This window comes from Drosophila mauritiana, chromosome 3R, assembly GCF_004382145.1.
Source record: "Drosophila mauritiana strain mau12 chromosome 3R, ASM438214v1, whole genome shotgun sequence".
Lineage (NCBI taxonomy): Eukaryota > Metazoa > Arthropoda > Insecta > Diptera > Drosophilidae > Drosophila > Drosophila mauritiana.
The window spans coordinates 15,081,418-15,100,528 of NC_046670.1; the positions used below are offsets into that span (position 1 = coordinate 15,081,418).

The 19,111-nt window shown below is 45.6% G+C and overlaps 3 protein-coding genes and 1 long non-coding RNA gene across 6 annotated transcripts; 3 read left to right on the forward strand and 1 right to left on the reverse strand.

Moving 5' to 3' along the window:
* The first annotated feature begins 101 nt into the window (after positions 1–101).
* Positions 102–7,677, forward strand: LOC117145656 (myotubularin-related protein 13). The gene is made up of 11 exons (XM_033311386.1): positions 102–222; positions 573–686; positions 745–848; positions 914–1,234; positions 1,291–2,256; positions 2,316–3,325; positions 3,393–4,963; positions 5,027–6,620; positions 6,703–6,827; positions 6,887–6,969; positions 7,029–7,677. Exons 2-11 carry the CDS (start codon positions 632–634, stop codon positions 7,119–7,121), a joined length of 5,922 nt encoding a protein of 1,973 aa, XP_033167277.1. The 5' UTR covers positions 102–222; positions 573–631; the 3' UTR covers positions 7,122–7,677.
* Positions 7,678–7,731: 54 nt separating this feature from the next.
* LOC117145658 (glycine receptor subunit alpha-4) lies at positions 7,732–10,328 on the reverse strand. 2 transcript variants are annotated; one of them, XM_033311389.1, is made up of 7 exons: positions 9,785–10,328; positions 9,377–9,643; positions 9,123–9,306; positions 8,745–9,054; positions 8,470–8,604; positions 8,029–8,408; positions 7,732–7,976 (listed from the first exon to the last, which is right to left on the reverse strand). In XM_033311389.1, the coding sequence occupies exons 2-7, from the start codon at positions 9,487–9,489 to the stop codon at positions 7,818–7,820; spliced, it is 1,281 nt and encodes a 426-aa protein (XP_033167280.1). In that variant the 5' UTR covers positions 9,490–9,643; positions 9,785–10,328; the 3' UTR covers positions 7,732–7,817. The 2 variants fall into 2 exon arrangements, with proteins under 2 accessions (XP_033167280.1, XP_033167281.1); XM_033311390.1 differs by having other exon boundaries at positions 7,732–7,964; positions 9,377–10,328.
* A 29-nt stretch (positions 10,329–10,357) lies between these two features.
* LOC117145657 lies at positions 10,358–15,984 on the forward strand. The gene is made up of 10 exons (XM_033311388.1): positions 10,358–10,466; positions 10,663–11,608; positions 11,676–12,569; positions 12,640–13,478; positions 13,534–13,686; positions 13,745–14,148; positions 14,202–14,415; positions 14,469–14,669; positions 14,731–15,099; positions 15,162–15,984. The coding sequence occupies exons 2-10, from the start codon at positions 10,723–10,725 to the stop codon at positions 15,279–15,281; spliced, it is 4,080 nt and encodes a 1,359-aa protein (XP_033167279.1). The 5' UTR covers positions 10,358–10,466; positions 10,663–10,722; the 3' UTR covers positions 15,282–15,984.
* A 1,987-nt stretch (positions 15,985–17,971) lies between these two features.
* LOC117142404 lies at positions 17,972–18,903 on the forward strand. Of its 2 annotated transcripts, none has more exons than XR_004459560.1 (2): positions 17,972–18,287; positions 18,469–18,903. It is a non-coding gene; the product is annotated as an uncharacterized LOC117142404 (long non-coding RNA). The 2 variants fall into 2 exon arrangements; XR_004459559.1 differs by having other exon boundaries at positions 17,973–18,257.
* Positions 18,904–19,111: the final 208 nt, after the last annotated feature.

Consider the following 19,111-nt stretch of genomic DNA (forward strand, 5'->3'; position numbering starts at 1 on the left):
GATTAATTTGTAGCGCAGTACGAAACTATCGATACATTCAAAGCGCCAATCAAATATCGACACATTCTATCAGCTGATGCGAAAAGTGTTGGATAACTCGTGAAAATTATTGTGTATTGCATCTATCTTTTTCTATGCGAACTTAAAAATAATAATTATAGCCCCGAATTCTTTGAGATTTGCTGGCAGTTAGCGGGGATTTCGGCTGCAGCCGGCTGCGAGGTGTGTGCGCGGATATATATATATAGAATGGCCAGTCCGATTCCCGGCGAACTATCCCACTTTGCGTGGCGGGGTGTGGTTAAAGAAAAAAAAAAGAGTGAAGACCAAGACTCGTAAAGCCTGAAAAACGCCTCCGGGCGCTATGGACAATACAATAACAATTCGGCCCCTCGATCGCCGTGGAGCTAATCATTTATGCCGAGCGCAGAGACGGAGCCTAATTAGCATATCAAATTGGATGACGGCACTGGCGAATAGAAGCCATCTGCCGCTGTCCCCTACTACAAGAACGCAACAGAACAAAAACAAAAAAATCAAAATAAAACATCTTCAACTCTTTGTTCCCCTAGATTTGGCTAGTAAAGAGCCGTAGGATCCTAAGCGACTGGCCGGCAATGTGGTGGGAAAGATGTCCCGGCTCGCTGATTACTTCGTAATAGTCGGCTACGACAGCGATAAGGAAAGTGAGTACATTCACATAATTAGCAATTCCCGCACTTTCTACCATTTCCCTTTTCCCAGAAACTGCCAGCAATGTAGGCGGCCAGCCGACATGCGGCAAGATCGTTCAGCGCTTTCCCGAGAAAGATTGGCCGGACACTCCGTTTATCGAGGGCATTGAATGGGTGCGCTTGCAACATTCCACACTTAATTCAAAGCATATCTGAATTTTAACTTATCGTTCCGACAGTTCTGCCAGCCGCTCGGCTGGAGTTTATCGTACGAGAAGCAGGAGCCCAAGTTCTTCGTCTCTGTACTGACGGACATCGATGCGAACAAGCACTACTGCGCCTGCCTCAGCTTCCATGAGACGGTGGCCATCACGCAGACGCGCAGCGTCGACGACGAGGATGAGACCATCGGGAGCAGCAGGCTGCTGGGAGCCACACCCTCCTCGACGGATGGCATCACGGCCACATCCACGCCGGCTTCCATTACGCACCACAGCGTCATGTATGCACCAAAGTGTCTGGTGCTCATATCACGTTTGGACTGTGCCGAGACCTTTAAAGTGAGTTTAAAACTCAGACCTTAGATACTAAATTAAGCCATTATCTTAATTTGCAGAATTGTCTCGGCACCATCTACACGGTGTATATTGAGAACTTGGCGTATGGATTGGAGACACTCATAGGAAACATTCTGGGCTGCATCCAAGTTCCTCCAGCGGGTGGACCGCAGGTGCGCTTCTCCATAGGAGCAGGAGACAAGCAGTCGCTCCAGCCACCGCAGAGCTCCTCCCTGCCCACAACCGGAAGTGGAGTTCACTTCCTATTTAAGCAACTGGGCATCAAGAATGTGCTGATACTGCTTTGCGCCGTGATGACAGAGAACAAGATTCTGTTTCTTTCTAAGTGCTATTGGCACTTGACGGACAGCTGCAGAGCTTTGGTGGCATTGATGTATCCCTTTCGGTATACTCATGTTTATATACCAATTCTGCCGGCGCCACTCACGGAAGTGCTGTCCACACCCACGCCATTTATTATGGGCATACATAGCTCACTGCAAACTGAGATTACGGATCTACTGGATGTTATTGTGGTGGATTTGGATGGCGGCCTCGTTACCATTCCCGAGTCGCTGACGCCGCCTGTTCCTATTCTTCCCTCACCGCTGTGGGAACAGACCCAGGACTTGCTCAGCATGATCCTGTTTCCAAACCTGGCGCAGGCCGATCTGGCGTTTCCCACATTAGAGCGGCCTTCAGCTATTGCCAAGACTGACGCCCAGATTGATAAGGAACTTCGCGCCATATTCATGCGCCTTTTCGCTCAGCTACTGCAGGGATATCGCTCCTGCCTGACTATCATTCGGATCCACCCAAAGCCGGTGATCACCTTCCACAAGGCAGGATTTCTCGGCGCCCGCGATATGATAGAGAGCGAATTCCTGTTTAGGGTCCTGGACAGCATGTTTTTCACGACGTTTGTCAACGAACGAGGCCCTCCCTGGCGATCCTCCGATGCCTGGGATGAGCTCTACAGCTCAATGAACGAACTGCTGAAATCGGAGGCGCAGAATCGAAATCTCGTAAGTAGAATTCAAAGATTCAAGGGATATTTTAATATACATTTTTATCCTCCTATCAGATACTCACACATATCCAGGAATTGGGACGAGTGCTATATGAAAATGAGGGCACTCTGGCTCACATCAACTATGCCCAAAAGGTACTGCGTCCGCCGGAGGGCGCATTCCAGCGTATTCATCAACCAGCTTTTCCGCGCATAAGTTCGGAAAAGGTCGAGCTTATCATACAGGAAGGAATACGCAAGAACGGAGTGCCACAACGATTTCATGTAACACGCAATCAGCACCGCATCATTCCGATGGGACCCAGGTTACCCGAGGCATTGGATGTGCGCCCCAATGTCCAAAACTCGGCCCGGCGACTGGAGGTGCTGCGGATCTGTGTGTCATACATCTTTGAGAATCGGATTACAGATGCCCGAAAACTGCTGCCGGCTGTGATGCGCACCCTGATGCACCGGGATGCGCGCTTGATCTTGTGCCGCGAGTTCTTTGGATATGTGCACGGCAATAAGGCAGTGCTGGACCATCAACAGTTTGAGTTAGTTGTGCGATTCATGAACAAGGCGCTGCAAAAATCATCCGGGATTGATGAGTACACAGTGGCTGCGGCTCTGCTGCCCATGTCCACAATCTTCTGCCGTAAGCTCTCGACTGGAGTTGTGCAATTTGCGTACACAGAGATACAGGATCACGCCATCTGGAAAAATTTGCAGTTTTGGGAGTCTACGTTCTTCCAGGATGTCCAAGGTCAAATAAAGGCATTGTATCTGCTTCACAGACGTCAGAACGAGCATCAAAAGGAGGCCAACTGTGTGCTGGACGAAGTTCCTCTAGAGGAGCCCACGGCGCTTGAAATTACAGCCGAGCAGTTGCGCAAAAGTCCAAGCATCGAGGAGGAGAAAAAAGCCGAGCTGGCCAAGTCGGAGGAGTCAACGTTGTACAGCCAGGCGATTCACTTTGCTAACCGTATGGTTTCCCTGCTGGTTCCACTGGATGTAAATGTGGATGCAGCCAGTAAGCCGAAACCGGCGTTTCGTCTAGAGGAAAATCACAGTGTTTCCAATAGGTAATACGAGATAAGTTTCTAACACCGATTTTATATTTATATATGCATTTCGATTTTTATATTACAGTATTATGGGCTCACACAGCCTAAGCGAACATTCCGACGAAGGATTCGAGGAGAACAATGCTTTGGAAATAGGTGTCACGGTTGGGAAAACCATTTCACGCTTCATTGACTGCGTTTGTACCGAAGGTGGAGTGACCTCCGAGCATATACGCAATTTGCATGACATGGTACCGGGTGTTGTGCATATGCACATCGAGTCCCTGGAACCGGTTTATCTGGAGGCTAAGCGTCATCCGCACGTGCAGAAGCCCAAAATTCAAACGCCATGCCTGCTGCCAGGAGAGGACCTGGTGACCGACCACCTGCGTTGCTTTCTTATGCCGGATGGACGCGAAGATGAAACCCAGTGCCTGATACCCGCCGAGGGAGCTCTTTTCCTCACCAACTACCGTGTGATTTTCAAGGGTTCACCTTGCGATCCCTTCTTTTGCGAGCAGGTGATTGTTCGCACTTTTCCGATTGCCTCCCTGCTAAAGGAGAAAAAGATATCCGTGCTGTACCTGGCTCATCTGGATCAAACGCTGACAGAAGGACTGCAGCTGCGTTCCAGCAGCTTTCAACTGATCAAGGTCGCTTTTGATCCGGAAGTAACTCCCGAGCAGATTGAGAGCTTTAGAAAGATATTGAGCAAAGCGAGGCATCCGTTTGATGAGTTTGAGTACTTCGCTTTTCAATCATACGGCACAATGCTCCAGGGCGTGGCTCCGTTGAAAACGAAGGAAAAATATTCGACTTTAAAGGGATTTGCCAAAAAAACGCTGCTCCGCGGGGCCAAAAAGGCTGGATTCAAGCAGAAGCAGCAGACCAAGCGCAAATTGGTTTCTGATTATGATTACGGAAGTGCAGATGCGCAGGAAACACAGTCCATCGACGATGAGCTGGAAGATGGAGATGAGTTTGAAACCCAAAACAATGCCATGCCCAGATTGCTAACCACAAAAGATGTCGAACGTATGCGGGAGAGAAGCTATGTGCAGGACTGGAAGCGGCTCGGGTTCGATGCGGAATCACAGCGTGGTTTCCGTATAAGCAATGCCAATACCAGCTACGCCACCTGCCGCTCCTATCCGGCTATAATTGTGGCCCCTGTGCAGTGCAGTGACGCGGCAATAATGCATTTGGGTCGGTGCTTCAAGGGCCAGCGCATTCCACTGCCCACATGGCGGCATGCGAACGGAGCGCTGCTCATTCGAGGTGGTCAACCCAATAGCAAATCGGTCATTGGAATGCTAAAAAACACCACGGGGAGCACCACGAACGCCCATCACGATGTCACGCATTATCCCGAGCAGGATAAATACTTCCTAGCTCTGATCAACACGATGCCTAAGCTAACGCCCCTGGCACTCAATCAGTATTCGGGCATGAATCTCTCGATGAGCTCGTTGATGGGCCACAGCTCCTCCGACGATCGACAGCCTCTTACTCCGGAATTGTCGCGCAAACATAAGAACAACCTGGATATTAGTGATGGCAACAAGTCCAGTCAAGGAGGTAAAAGCGGAACAATGAAGGGAAATCCCAAAAACTCATCGGCACATCCCTTCCGCAAGATGCGGCTTTACGCATTGGGTAAGCATAATTGGATTCTTCTTTTAAAGTGGCATATTGTTACATTTAATTTTACATTTATAGGAGAGAAATCCCAAGCCAAGTCCAACATGAATGTTGATTTTTGCGCGGACTTCATTCCCGTGGACTATCCCGACATCAGGCAATCGAGACCAGCCTTCAAAAAATTGATACGCGCCTGCATGCCATCGCATAATACCAACGAGGCCGATGGACAGAGCTTTGCCAAGATGGTGGAGCAGTCAGACTGGCTGCAACAGATCTCCTCACTGATGCAGTTGTCTGGTGCCGTGGTTGACCTGATCGATTTGCAGGAGAGCAGCGTGATGCTATCTCTGGAAGATGGCTCCGATGTGACCGCCCAGCTCAGTTCAATAGCCCAGCTGTGCTTGGATCCCTACTACCGAAGTCTGGACGGTTTTCGTGTGCTGGTTGAGAAGGAGTGGTTGGCTTTTGGTCACCGCTTTGCGCATCGCAGTAACCTCAAGCCGTCGCATGCAAACACAAATATTGCGTTTGCACCCACCTTTCTGCAGTTCCTCGATGTAGTACATCAACTGCAACGCCAGTTTCCCATGGCCTTCGAATTTAATGATTTCTATTTGAGATTCCTGGCATATCACTCAGTGTCGTGCCGGTTCCGCACCTTCCTTTTTGACTGTGAACTTGAGCGATCGGATTCGGGTATTGCTGCGATGGAGGACAAACGAGGATCGCTGAATGCAAAGCATATGTTTGGAGCCGGTGGTATGGCGGCCAATGGATCAGACGATGAGTGCAGCGTGTACCCTCTGGATATCAGGAGTCAAAGGACACCCGCTCCCCTTAATCGCATTGGTCACTCTATCTTCGATTATATCGAACGGCAGCATAACAAGACGCCCATATTTTATAATTTTCTCTATTCGGGAGATAAAAGCATGACTCTGCGACCGCAAAATAATGTGGCTGCTTTGGATCTATGGTGTTATTATACCAACGAAGAGCTGGCTCAGGGAGCGCCGTACGATTTAGAAGTGACTACTGTGGACGACGAAATCGATCTGTCCGAGACGAAGGGAAAACGCATGGTCATTACCGCCGGATACGACAACATGGAGAAGTGTAATCCCAATGCCTACGTTTGCCTACTAAGCGAGGTGAAGCAAGCGGAGACGGAGCGAGGCCACCTTCCCCAAAAGTGGCTGCAGGTGTGGAATAGCTTGGAAGTGCCCCAACTGGAGCCAGTTGCTCGGAATACATCGCTGGGAAACATCTTCGTGCAGACGCATCAGCACAAACGTTCTACACTAGAGATCATCATGAAGGGTCGTCTGGCAGGTTACCAGGACAAGTACTTCCACCCGCATCGTTTCGAGAAGCATCCATACACCACGCCCACCAACTGTAATCACTGCACCAAGCTGCTCTGGGGACCGGTTGGCTACCGGTGCATGGACTGCGGAAACTCCTATCACGAGAAGTGCACGGAGCTCTCAATGAAGAACTGCACAAAGTACAAGGCCATAGATGGAGCTGTTGGACCGCCGAATGTGAACATGTCGCAGGGCGACACGGCAAGCATCGCTTCCAGCGCGGCCACAACGGCGCGCACCTCAAGCCATCACTTCTATAACCAGTTTAGCAGTAACGTTGCCGAAAATCGAACACATGAGGGGTGAGTTTTGTGTGGCAAATTAAGGAAAATATTATGAACATTTTCTAAACACTTATCCTTCATATTTTATACCATCATTTAGACATTTGTACAAACGTGGCGCCTTGCTCAAGGGCTGGAAACAGCGATGGTTCGTGTTGGACTCTATTAAGCATCAACTTCGTTACTATGACACCTCCGAAGATACCGCTCCGAAGGGCATCATTGGTAAATACATTTATTATGGCTTTAAGAACTTTGTAGTAATTGCTTAACTTCTTTTTCAGAACTGGCTGAAGTCCAATCTGTAACTGCCGCACAACCTGCACAAATTGGCGCCAAGGGCGTAGATGAAAAGGGATTTTTTGATGTGAGTACAATAGACAAATACGAGCTCAATGACCTATTTATAATCATTGTTTTTTTTAGCTTAAAACATCCAAGCGCATCTATAATTTCTACGCAATCAATGCAAATCTGGCACAGGAATGGATCGAAAAGTTGCAGGCATGTTTGCAATAGACAGACAATGCAAAACGAAGCTTTTTTCACACCCTGAAATTCGTTAAATTTCCTTTCTGTTTTGTTCGGCGATCTGAAGTTTTGTTATAGGATAAATCAGTATGTTTCCAGTTCTACGTATTAATATTTTGAATCTGTGGCGCTGCCATCATATCATAGCTAAACTATCACTTTAGAATTCCCTTAATTGATTTGAGAAATCGCTCGCACCCATTAACATAAATGTTAGCAACAATTATGCCAAGCAACAAGCGAAACTTTAGTTAAACAATGAAATCCATTTGTAAATGTGAATGTAAAGAAACTATAAAATTATGTGATTATATAAACAAACAAAAATCAGACTATGATAAATTAACGATAAAATGGAAAAGCCACGCCCGCAAGTTTTTTGATATAATTTTTTATATATATACATATATCCTTATGCCTAAACTATATAGGTTTATAGTGAATTTACCAAAGAATATTCCACCTTTGTTGCGCAATTGAAATGCATTTCTTGATTGCTTCCTTTAAACTAAACCCTATTATTAAACGCTTTCCTTTATTTATACACTACATGGTAATCAATATATAATACATACTTTAATGCAATTATTTGTGGCTTACAAACGATAATATACATTTTTAAACAAATGCGCTTGGTATTATTATTGTTTACGCTCTATTCCTTCGGAGATTCTTTTCCATCCATCATAGGAACGTTGTCCAGTAGACAATATTGAGTATAAAGAACGAAAACGGGAAGAAAAAGCGCGAGAATTTGTCTATATAAATGGCTGTGGCGTGGCCATGGCAGAAAGTGTCGTACTGGGGCTCAATAATCGATTCCCGATGATGCTGTAGTGCAGACTAGGAATCGTCAGCTTGGGCAATATACCCCATCATATTTCTTCCAACTCACCTTTAGGTCGTCCAGATCACTGATGTTCTCGTCCGAATACCCCTTCATTGCCTTCGTGGCCACTGGCCCCATGAAGTTATTGACCACCGCAAATTCCATTAGAGAAAGGAATACAAACACCGAACAGGACGACATCCAGACGTCTATAGCCTTGACATACGAAACCGGCGGCAGCGATTGTTGCGACTGGGTATTCTGGGTGGCCAGGGTCAGCAGTGAGGTCACTCCCAGAGTTACACGGGCGGGTATCGCTTCTGGTTTTATCCAAAACGATATCCAAGACATGACCACAATCAGAGCCGAGGGGATGTAAGTGTGGAACAAATGGTAACCCAGGCGTCGGCGCAGGTTGAACACAATGGCCAGGCAGGTGAAGTTACCTGAACGTAAAATAAATATTAATTATATTTTTAAAGATGCGTTTAAATAGTTTAGTCTTACCTGTTGAGTACTCTATAGTACAGTCGGTTGTGTAGTTGTTTGATATGTCTAGCTGCGGCAACTCAATCTCCGTATTAACCACAAGTGGGTCGGTCATGTTCCAAATGAAAACCAAATCTTCCACCGTATGGGATACTGCCAATCAAAACTCGATTACTTCCGGCACTAAACTGGACTCTATCAACACAGATTATTTGTAATTCAAGAAGCGGAATGGAAAGTTCCAAGCGATACGGGATTTGCAGGGTGTGGATAACCATTACATTTCCACCTACAACTCTCGATCATCATGGAGCAGATTTGCGTGTCATGTGGATAGGACTCAAACTTCATGGCGCACGACAGAACCAACGTGAGTTTGGACATATAGAGCAGCGTTTTGTCGTGGTACAACCAGAGATAGTGATTCGGAATGCTCATCTCATGGAAGGTGACCTTCTTGGCGTTCTTGAAGAAGCAATCGGGACGCCAGATGCTGTGCAACCAATCGACATCCAATATGCGATACTGCTCACTCATGTTCTCAGGCAACCGCAGGCGAGGATCACGCCAGCTTTGTGCAAGGAAGATGTCCGTCACATAGGTCTAAAGGAGCATGATAAAGCAATTAGTGCTTACTGATGAGTATTGAAAAGATGAACACATCTACTGACCATAGACTCCTCGTTAATGGAGTCCAGGGAGAGGACCGTGACATGGAAGTAGACTACTGTGGGCTGCCCAAGGAGCTTGGGAGCCCGGTTCTTGTCGTACGTCTTTGAGGGAATGGGCAGAATATCCGGGAGCGAAAGACTCGACTCGTAGTGGGAGACCAGCTCGGCGCTCTCCGTGTTGTTTCTGCATATGTGGAACAGAACAGCACTGTGGCGTAAATCTGATGAAACTGGGCAAACGCACTCGGACTCACCTGTAACCATGAACACAATGGCACTGCTGGATCGATTGCTCCAGCGCGTGCAAATATATTGCCAACGCAATCAGGCACCTGAATTCTACCAATTTGCTAGTTGGGCTTTGCATTATGAACACACTACCTTCGGCTTTGATATGGTTCCTATGGCACTCATTGCTCCGCAGTCCATGTCAGTTCCCAAAGTAGCTCATCTCTGGGTGCGCTTGAAAATGAACTTGCTCGGAGGATTAGTAAGCGAGGAATTATATTTTACTCGTCGCGCTGCAAAAACCAATAAACAAACGGCAGAGTTATCGCGACGATTGTGATGTGCTGCAAAGTGTGATAAATTGATTTCTAAGGTTTCATTCGCTTTCATTGGCATTCGCCCACACTACACTACTTTTCAAATTGACAACTGACCCCGGCTAGCGAAATGGCAAAGAGGAAATGATGTGCGCACCGACTGACAAGGGCATTAATTTAAATGTTCACTCTGTAATTGAGAATAATATCTGCGAAATATGAACAACCGTTTGACTGCGCGAAACAAGCGAACTGGGCGCTAACTGTCGATGTCAAAGATGGTTTTATCGGCCAGTTCCGGCATTTGCTTTCGAAGAACGTTTTCACAAACTGTTCTGGGTTTGCTCTTAAGTTCAAATTACAATTTTCTTAAAATACAAATACATGCTGTACTATATTTTAAATAAAAGCCGAATACAATTTAAAATAGAGTTTGGATTTGGATGAAATTGGATAAACCCTTCATGAAACATTTTACATAAAGTGTTCAACAAATGTTGCATTTTTAAGTTTACCAAAATAATATTTGAAAACCGGAACTTCCCTTTGGTGTAACGGCCCGCGTTGCCAACCACTTCTCTTATCTGGCAGCTCTGGCGCGCAATCAGCTGTTCGCGAAACTGGCAACTCTATGAGGTCAAAATATTGATTGTTTCACTTGCCAAGACGTTTTTTTTTTGGCATTTCTAAAATGCACAAGTGGCGATAATCTGCACATAAATCCCCTAAAAGCACCAGTAAAGGGAAACGTTAACCAGCCAGATTGAAAGTAACATGGAATCCTGCGATACAATCGCAGGTGAGTGACAGAAGCAGCGGTTTGTGAATTTAATCCCGGTGCGATTTTTCAAGGGGGTGCTGGGTCAGGGGTCATTTTCCTTTGTGCAGTGGCGCGATTTCGCTGCGGCGCATTGTGCAACTTGTGGATATTGATTAATAGCAAGAACGCCGAGATACACAAATAATGGTTTACCGACTTCTACAATTTTCCATAGGTTAATAGACGAAAATTACTGCGTAGATAACTCTTGACAAGTGCGAAAATCGAAACGACCATGGAATCCCCTCTGTTGCCCAAGGCCAACAACAATCTGGGCATGGACAAGATGAGCTCCAGCTTGAACAGCAGCACCATGGAGGACACCACGCCCAGCGATTCGGGAGTACAACTCCTGGACTCGGAAAACAGCGATGTGATGGTGGAGTCCATTTGCTCCTACGAGGAAAGCGTGAGACCGATGCCCCTCCCTTTGGTGGATCCCAACTCCAATGTGACTGCAGCGCCGGATGAGTCTATGACCATTAGCGAGTGCTCTACGTTCGACACCACAGAGAAGATTGTATACCGTCGTAAAGTGCACAAAGCTTCGTCCGCCTCCAAAACTCCCAAAAAGCGAGTGTCCTTCCACGAGGACATACTGAAGAACACTCGTACCGACAACATTCACATTGAGCATGGCTTTATCACCTACAAGAACGGACGGAAGTTGGCCTTCGCTAACTCAGCGGGCGTGGCTGGCGCTCCAGGACGATATTCCTGGTGTCCGGATCGGGAACGTCCGGAGGGACCTAATGAAATCAGTTCTGCTGGCAGGGAAGACGATGGCGAGGAGGCTACCGGCGGAGGAGGCGCCAGGCGAAAGCGACATCTGGTCTACCGAAATGCCTGCTCGGATGTGCTGGACTACGACAACATTTTTGACACGGACGAAGCGCCTGGTCTGCACTATGACACCTCAGGTGTCTTTGAGTACGGCCCTGCGACCCAAAAACAGGAGGAGCAACCCCAACTTTACAAATGCGTGTGCAGCAGCTCCAACTCAAGTTTGGATTCCGACGAACAGGATAAAAACTCCAATGCGAATCGCAAGCAGTATGAGCAGGCTAAGAGTAGCTCCTGTGATTGCATTGGTATGAGCAATGCTAACAACAACCTCATCGGTAAGACATAACATTCCGCTTAAACCGTTAGAGATACATATTACATTAAATTTTATCCCACAAATAGGTGACAATTGCTACTATTCAGAGCCCAATATCGGAGATGCTGACAGTCCCAAAGTCAAGTCCGTATGGAATAAGGAGAAGAAGCCGAAGTCCAGCTGCTTAAAGAAAACTAAGCTACATACAAATGTCATTCTCGAACAGGATCTCAATGGGCGAATGAAAAAGTTTAACGTTCACGACATTAAGCACCAGCTGCTCGACAACAGTAGCAAGATGATATTTGGATCGCTAAAGAGCATCTTTACCATGCCATTGCCGGAGCGCGGAGTTCCCGAGGGCTCCGAGGACCTGCAGGCGGTGGTGGAGTGCGTTCCTGAGCTGGAGCAGACACCAGAGCACAAATCGCGGCCGCTGGCCGAGTCACCACCTCTTAAATCTAAACCATTCCTCAGTAAGAGCCTCGACGGCAGCAAGCAGGCACAACCAGTTAAGAAATTCGTGCACAACGTTGATGAGCAATTGCGGCATAAGAACGAAGACGATGGTGCCAGCTCCACGGAAGCCTCGCCGATGGAGTCAAAACAGTCACTGATGTTGCATCGCCAAGAGGAATTCGATAAGGAAACAGTGCCAATGGGCAGTGCACAGGGCGAGTTCCGCAGCAAGTTTATAATTAATTGTGAGAGCACTGTTTTCGAGCACACCGGAGTATCCTACGAGACGGGGGATCTGCAATCCGAACTCTCATCCGGTATTCAGCACACCAGTGTAGCCAGTCTGCTCGAGCAAAACACTCCCATCGCAGAGCCGGCCGCTAGTCAAATTAAGAAATCATTTTTGGATGCTCCCATTGCCAAGACGTTTAGTAATTTCTTTCGAAGCTTCAAAGACAGCACAAGTACCGCTGCAACACCAGTTGCAAAGGACGAGCAGGCAGTCACAGATAACTATTTTGGTGAGCAAATAATATTCCTTTAAATTAATATTTTCCCCGATGACTAACGCATTTCATTATGCTAATATAGCTTCAAAAATCGCGAAGCCGCAGCAACAAGCACCAGCCGCAGGCAAGCTTCAGCGGAACTTTTCCTCATCCACCATATCCGAACCTAGTTCGAACACAAACACCAGCAGCAACCATCAAATCGCAATGAATCCGCAGCTGGGCAACGCGGAGCGTCAGTCTCGACACCTTCCTTCGCCGCTCAAGAAGCGTGGACAACCCCTACAGCCGCCCCGTTACTACGACCAACAGCATCCTCACCAAAGCCGGAGCCTCCATAGCCCCAGTGCCTACCTAGCCGCTGGACGCGGAGGACCAGGAGGCAGCGGTCGTGACTCGAAGAGCACTATTCTCAGCGAAGAGTTCGACGACATACTAACTATAACCACTACAGATACAACTAATGCGCGCTCAATGGACAGTGATTTGGTCATCGTAGACTACACAGACGTGGACTATGCTCACTTGCTGAAGCCGCCCGCTCCGGCGGCCAAAACTTCACTTATAAATCGGTTCCTTCGCAATGTCACACAGAAGAAAATAATGGAGACCTCCATACGCAAGAACAATTTCTTTGCCGATAAATTGCGAACCGAACAGAGGCATGCAGGTTCTGATCTGTATGTGAAGGGTGCGCGGCCAAAGAACTACGAGTTGATAGATGACTTAAATGCTGAGATTGCCATGGAGATTGAGATGTGTGGAACGAATTCGCCGCGACGGGAACTAGCCATTAGTTTGGATAACGATTTCCAAGGCAACTTGTCCAATTTCGAACTTGGCATTGGGGAGATCTCAATTGATGTATTCAAAGGAAAGTCCTTGCTCAATATGAAACAATCAAATGAGCAGCTAATGAAGGTAGATTGTGATTGTGTAGCAAATAGCAATCAAGTATAAAAACTTATCATTTCAGGCTTTCAAACTGTATACAGGCTACAGTGTAGATGGCATCATGACACCTGTACTTGTCCTACTCACTGATAAAACTCTGTATGTGGTGAATATGGATCGAAATAGTCTGTGTGTCAAGTTTGTTTTGGCCTACAAGGACTTGGATGTCATACTGGTAAATGCTAATGGATGACTTTGCTTTGATATGTTAGTGTATACCACATTTTTTTCAGATGGGTCCTTTTGGCAACACAGTTTTGCTCAGCAACAGCAATCGAGACATGCAGCAGGTCCTGCTCGCAGGTGGACCGTATCCAGCCGGATCCCTGGTGGCTAACCTGGAGTTGTGTGCCCGACGCAGTGGATCCACTCTGCCTGCAGTTGGTCAGCTGACTCTAGAACATTTGGCTCCACTACAGGCTTTTGTGCGTGCCAACAGCTGTGTTGGCGGAGCAGAACATTGGATGTTCTATGCAGTGGTTAATGTGCCAGCTGGAGGGTCAATGAGAGTCGAATCGCCAAGCGAACTGCTTGGACCTTCAATGAAGGGATTCCTCATGCATCGACGACTTAGGCAGACGATCAGCACTTCAGCAGCGAACAGAATATTTTGGCAACCAGGATACTTTTTACTGAAGTACGTAACTCTGTATTTGGAGGAATTCAATTTAATATGTGTTCATTTCTTAGAGCTGGCGTATTGTATATGTTCAACGATTCCACCCAAAGGCTTCCCAGCTGGGCCATGGCCCTCGCCGAGTGTCAGGGCGCTCGGCGAACTGTGAAATCAGAGCGCCCCCACTGCTTCGAGATAACGCTGAAGGGCGAAGTCCTGCAAATGGCTGCGCCCGACGAGTATGTGGCCTCCGAGTGGCTTCAGGCTCTTTTGCAATCAGCCAGTGGCGTAAGTAGACAATTAATATTAGTAGATTTGTTTTAACTTTTTGTTGTGTTTAGCTTCTGGTTCAAGAGGAGAAGCACAAAACCCTTGGATGCACGTTGATCGTCACGGAAAACCATTTAATAACCCTGCGTGAAGACTTTTCGGCTCCTCTACGAAAAATAAGCCAGCAGGCGGATAACAATGGAGCCGTTCAGGAAAATAAAGAAACCTTGCTTGAGGAGGATGTGCTCAGTGTTTTTGAAACCAGTAGCTTGGTAAGTGTTCTTATTGTATTATCAAATCTAGCTTCGTAATAATTGAAACTTGAAATTTTAGATGGGTTCCACCATTAGTACTCCAACCCGTGGTACTCAACATTCATATTCCTCTTTGAGCTCCACGCCCACTAAGCAAACAAACGAAGCTGCAGCTCCTAAAGAGATTGTAGCATCGCCTGAAAAGTCGCAAAGAATGACCAGTGTTTACGGAAAGAACTCTGGCTTAGCCATACTAACTTGTGCGGACATCAAAGAGATGACTGGCATTAAGATAACCTCGCGGAGCGAAACTTGGTGGTGCATTCTGGAGTTCTCCTGCCAGGAGGCACCATTGGAAAACCAGGACGATTTGGTTATATTCTTTGCCAGCAGCATGGAAATGCAACGTTTCCTGCGGTTGCTAGAGCAGCTTTGGCAGTCTAAGAATGTATGTTTCTCGTTAACTATTAATCCTTTCCTCAGCAATAACGAAATATTCTAATTTTACAGAACGATCTATTTCCAATAACCATACTAGACGACGGTGACTCTCTGGCCGAGCAGTATAATAAACTCTATATGGACACAAATAGGGCCTGGGAGCCTTTGCTATCAGCTGCGCTGGGTTAACGTGGCTATGGCAATATATACTCCATTTACAAATAGAAAATTATATTTCCATATACATAACTCAAGCGTTAAATATTCTATCCTGAATACTCAAATAGCTAATGAACAAAAAGTATTGATATTTATATTTATATAGTCTGTATTATGATTTTGTAATGCCTGCCTCCGCTTGACTCATTCATTCGTTTGCGCTTAGTGACATCTCATTTGAATAATTTTTGTGATATTAAACTTAAAGTCGCTGATCTTTGGTACTCTCTTTTGTAGGATATTTAGTTTCTATTAATTTTCTACATTCGTTATTTCTTACCTTTTATAAATACATTGTGTACAAATATTGCACAGATAATAAGAAACAAAATATTATACATACAAATGTACGTAATCTAACTTATACGAATATTGAACATGTAATCAATCGGTAATGTTATGTTTTGGGGGTGCTCTTTTGGTCCAAGGATCATATCCATATGATATACGACAAACAATGTGTGGCTATTTATAAAATAAACAAAACATAAACATTTATAAATGTGTATTAGGAAAAGTGTGCAAGGTGGACTTAATCTTATTTTGCAATGCTGTGCCTGTCCTTTTCAATTAGCATAGATTAAATTCCCCTCCCAACTTCCGACTTTTCGCCGTAAGCCTTTCAGCCCACTAAAAGCTCATGATAATTAATAAAAACCAATAAACGCCATTACAAAACGAATTTTTATTTCATTCTAAGCTCGCTGATGGTCCTTGACATTTTCAATAATTGCAAGTGGTGAAAGGGTTTGCAGAGGAAAGGATTTTCTAGGCTCTAAGTCGGGTATATGCTGTATGGGACCCTATATGTCGAATGTGTGTGAGGGAGATGGAATGGGGGGTCTTGAGAGGATGCTGAATAAGGAAACAAGTTACATACAAATATCCTAACATCAACATACATTGTGTGCATGTACATACGTATGTACATATATGTACATCGGTATATCGAAGTATCTGCAGGTACATTCTTTACTCATGAGTGTGGTGAGAGTATCAAAATATTTTACAGTGCCGGTGATCGAGTTTTTGAACTATTATCCGATACTCAGCATATTTGTATCTCCCGTCGATCGGCAGTAATTCATAATTGGAAAATGTGCATATAAATTCTAGATAACACATGTAACAGTTGCAATTGCTCGAAAATCAAGCTAAACAAAGCATTGCATTCAAAGGTTCAAGCGCGGCAGAAAGAGAGAAGGCGAGAGAACGAGCAAGTGAGTGAGAGGCGAAACAAGGAGAATGTGAGAGAACGTAAAAAACTCCAACCCTCAGTATTAAACGAGTAGAAGACAAGACTGCAACAGGAAAAAACAAGAATGAGAAAAGACATACAGACATGCACACACAGGCGTTTATGCAAGTGCACGTGTATGTGTGAATTAACACATAAAAATTAAGGTGCAGTCGAATCGACTTGCCAGTCTCCTGCGACATTATTTTTGCTATTATTGACATCAGTTATTAAAACTAAATTAATATTATGAACAGTATTTGCTTAAATTTAGTTTAAAAAAATGATATACACATATTATTATTTAGCCAGGTTATAGAAATATTTCCGTTAATTAAGCTTATGTGAATGTACATATGGATATACATACATACATATATAACAAGTACTTATCTGTCATCAAAATTCATCATGAAGACGGATCACTAATTTAAAAATGGGTCGAAACTCCTAGGGGGAGTTATTTTACCGATCTCGAACCCCTAGCTGTGGGTCTGGAAAACATGAAAACACTTGCAAGAAGGCAGGAGAACAGAGGCAGAAGCGGAATCGAAAACAGAACTTGTCTTAGTTCCACGGCCTGCTTTCTTTCGCTGCTGGACTCACTTTCATTAATACAACATACAGCAGAGGCAGAATTGAATGCAACGAGAGCAATGCGCTCGAGAACGCTCTGCTCTCTCGGCCTCTCCTCTCCCTCCGTCTACACATGTCCGTGGGCAAACAGATCCAGATACATGCACACAAGCATATAGCCAAACATAGATACTTGAAAACACAGCGTACATACGCCGCTACAAACTGACATATTCACATGTAAACGTATAAGTGCACAGCCATACCACACAACCCCAAAAAGTTGGAAAACCAAATAAAAATACAAGGCGCATTGTATGTGCGTTTTTCTTGTGGACACTCTACGTCGATCTGTGAGTACCCTTCTTGCAAGTTAATACAAAATTTCATTATGATTGTTTCGAGTCTTAAGGCTACAATATTGCTATAATGTTGCTGCAAACCCAGTTATAATGTAATATTTAAAAAAATTTCTTCAATAAGGTAGCCATTATCAGAAAATTTATTAAAAATAGGTTATCCTTTTACCCTCCAAAAAACTACAAATAGCTTAGGGCATCCAAAGTCGTGAATTTTGTTATGCAAATAAATTTATTCCCTACCATTAAAATACATAAATGCAATCTTAATGGCCTTTTCTGCTGTGCCTAAACCAAATCCAGATATTCAAAAAGTCATCCTGCTCGACGTTGTCAATACATTTGTTGTTGCCTCGACGGCGGTCACAAAAAGTAGCTCATCTCTCGCTGGAAACCAGTTTTTATGCTTCGCTCCCAACCGGTTTTCATCCTGATAACTTACAGCGAATTTCGTGGCTCGTCTCGCTGCGTGTCTGGCTATGAGGCTCGGATCAGCTCGGTATCGGCCTCAGTCCCAGCATAAATTGCACTTCGCCTGCACGGATCGCGCATGAACATTCTGCCCAGCAATCTGGCCAAGTGACCAAGCCGATTTCGGGAGCAGGGGCCTGGGGCCAGTGTCATATGCCCGACACTCGGTGCAGCGAAATGTAAGGAACGTTCAAATAAACGCGCATTTTCCAGAGAAGTAGAAAAACTTCCACCCTCAAAGCGGCACACAGCGCACAAACATACAGACAGTCGTACAAACACACAGCGAACTAATACAGACATGTAAGAATGCTGCAGTCGTGCATTTGGTTGGTATGCGAATAGTTGATACTCAGTTAATGTGGGGGATCATTGACAATGCTCAACATGATCTTGGGAATAATTAAAATAAAATTAATTGAACAAGAAGAGCGCTAAAAGCATTAGCAATCGGTTAATTGAATAACATTCTATTTATTATAAATGTATAACTAACTAACCGCTCAACTTATAGGTAAAATACCCATCTTAACTGCCGATTAAGTTAACCAGGAAAGATTGGATAAAAACGAGTGCCATTAGCCCGCTAACGAAGTATAAAAACTAAAAACCATCTAAAACACAAGCGAGGAAAAGGGGTGCGATACCCCCCAACCGATATACCCAGCGTGCCCCTGGGCACTGTCACTGTCATTTGCGTCGCAGCGCTGCCGCCGTCCGCGTCCGCGTCGCTTTGCCTGGCCCAGTGTTTCCGCTTTCTTTCGCCTCGTTGTAATGTTACTTTTAGTTTGATGTCGGAGCCTCGACGAGCCGGTCGTAAGCGAAATCGTAAGCGAGACTTTAGTGCGATTCCGCTCCGTTCCGCCGGTTGTGTGTGCGTGTTTAGTTCGAGCTGAGGCGAAGCAGAGGCAGAATCGGAATCAGAATCCAGCGGAATCGAGAATCAGAATCGAAACCGAAAGTGGTTCTCCGCGTGTGCGAGCTAGTGTGTGTGTGTGTGTACGTGTTGTGTTTGGGCCCGCTTTTCTGCTTTTCTACCCCCGAAAAAGCAAAGCACAGCATAAAACTGTGCGCTCGTAAGCGCGTACGTGTGTCTATGTGCCTGTGTGTGAGTGCTAGTGTATGAGTGCGGCCAGGGGAAAGGAGGCGAAGAAAAG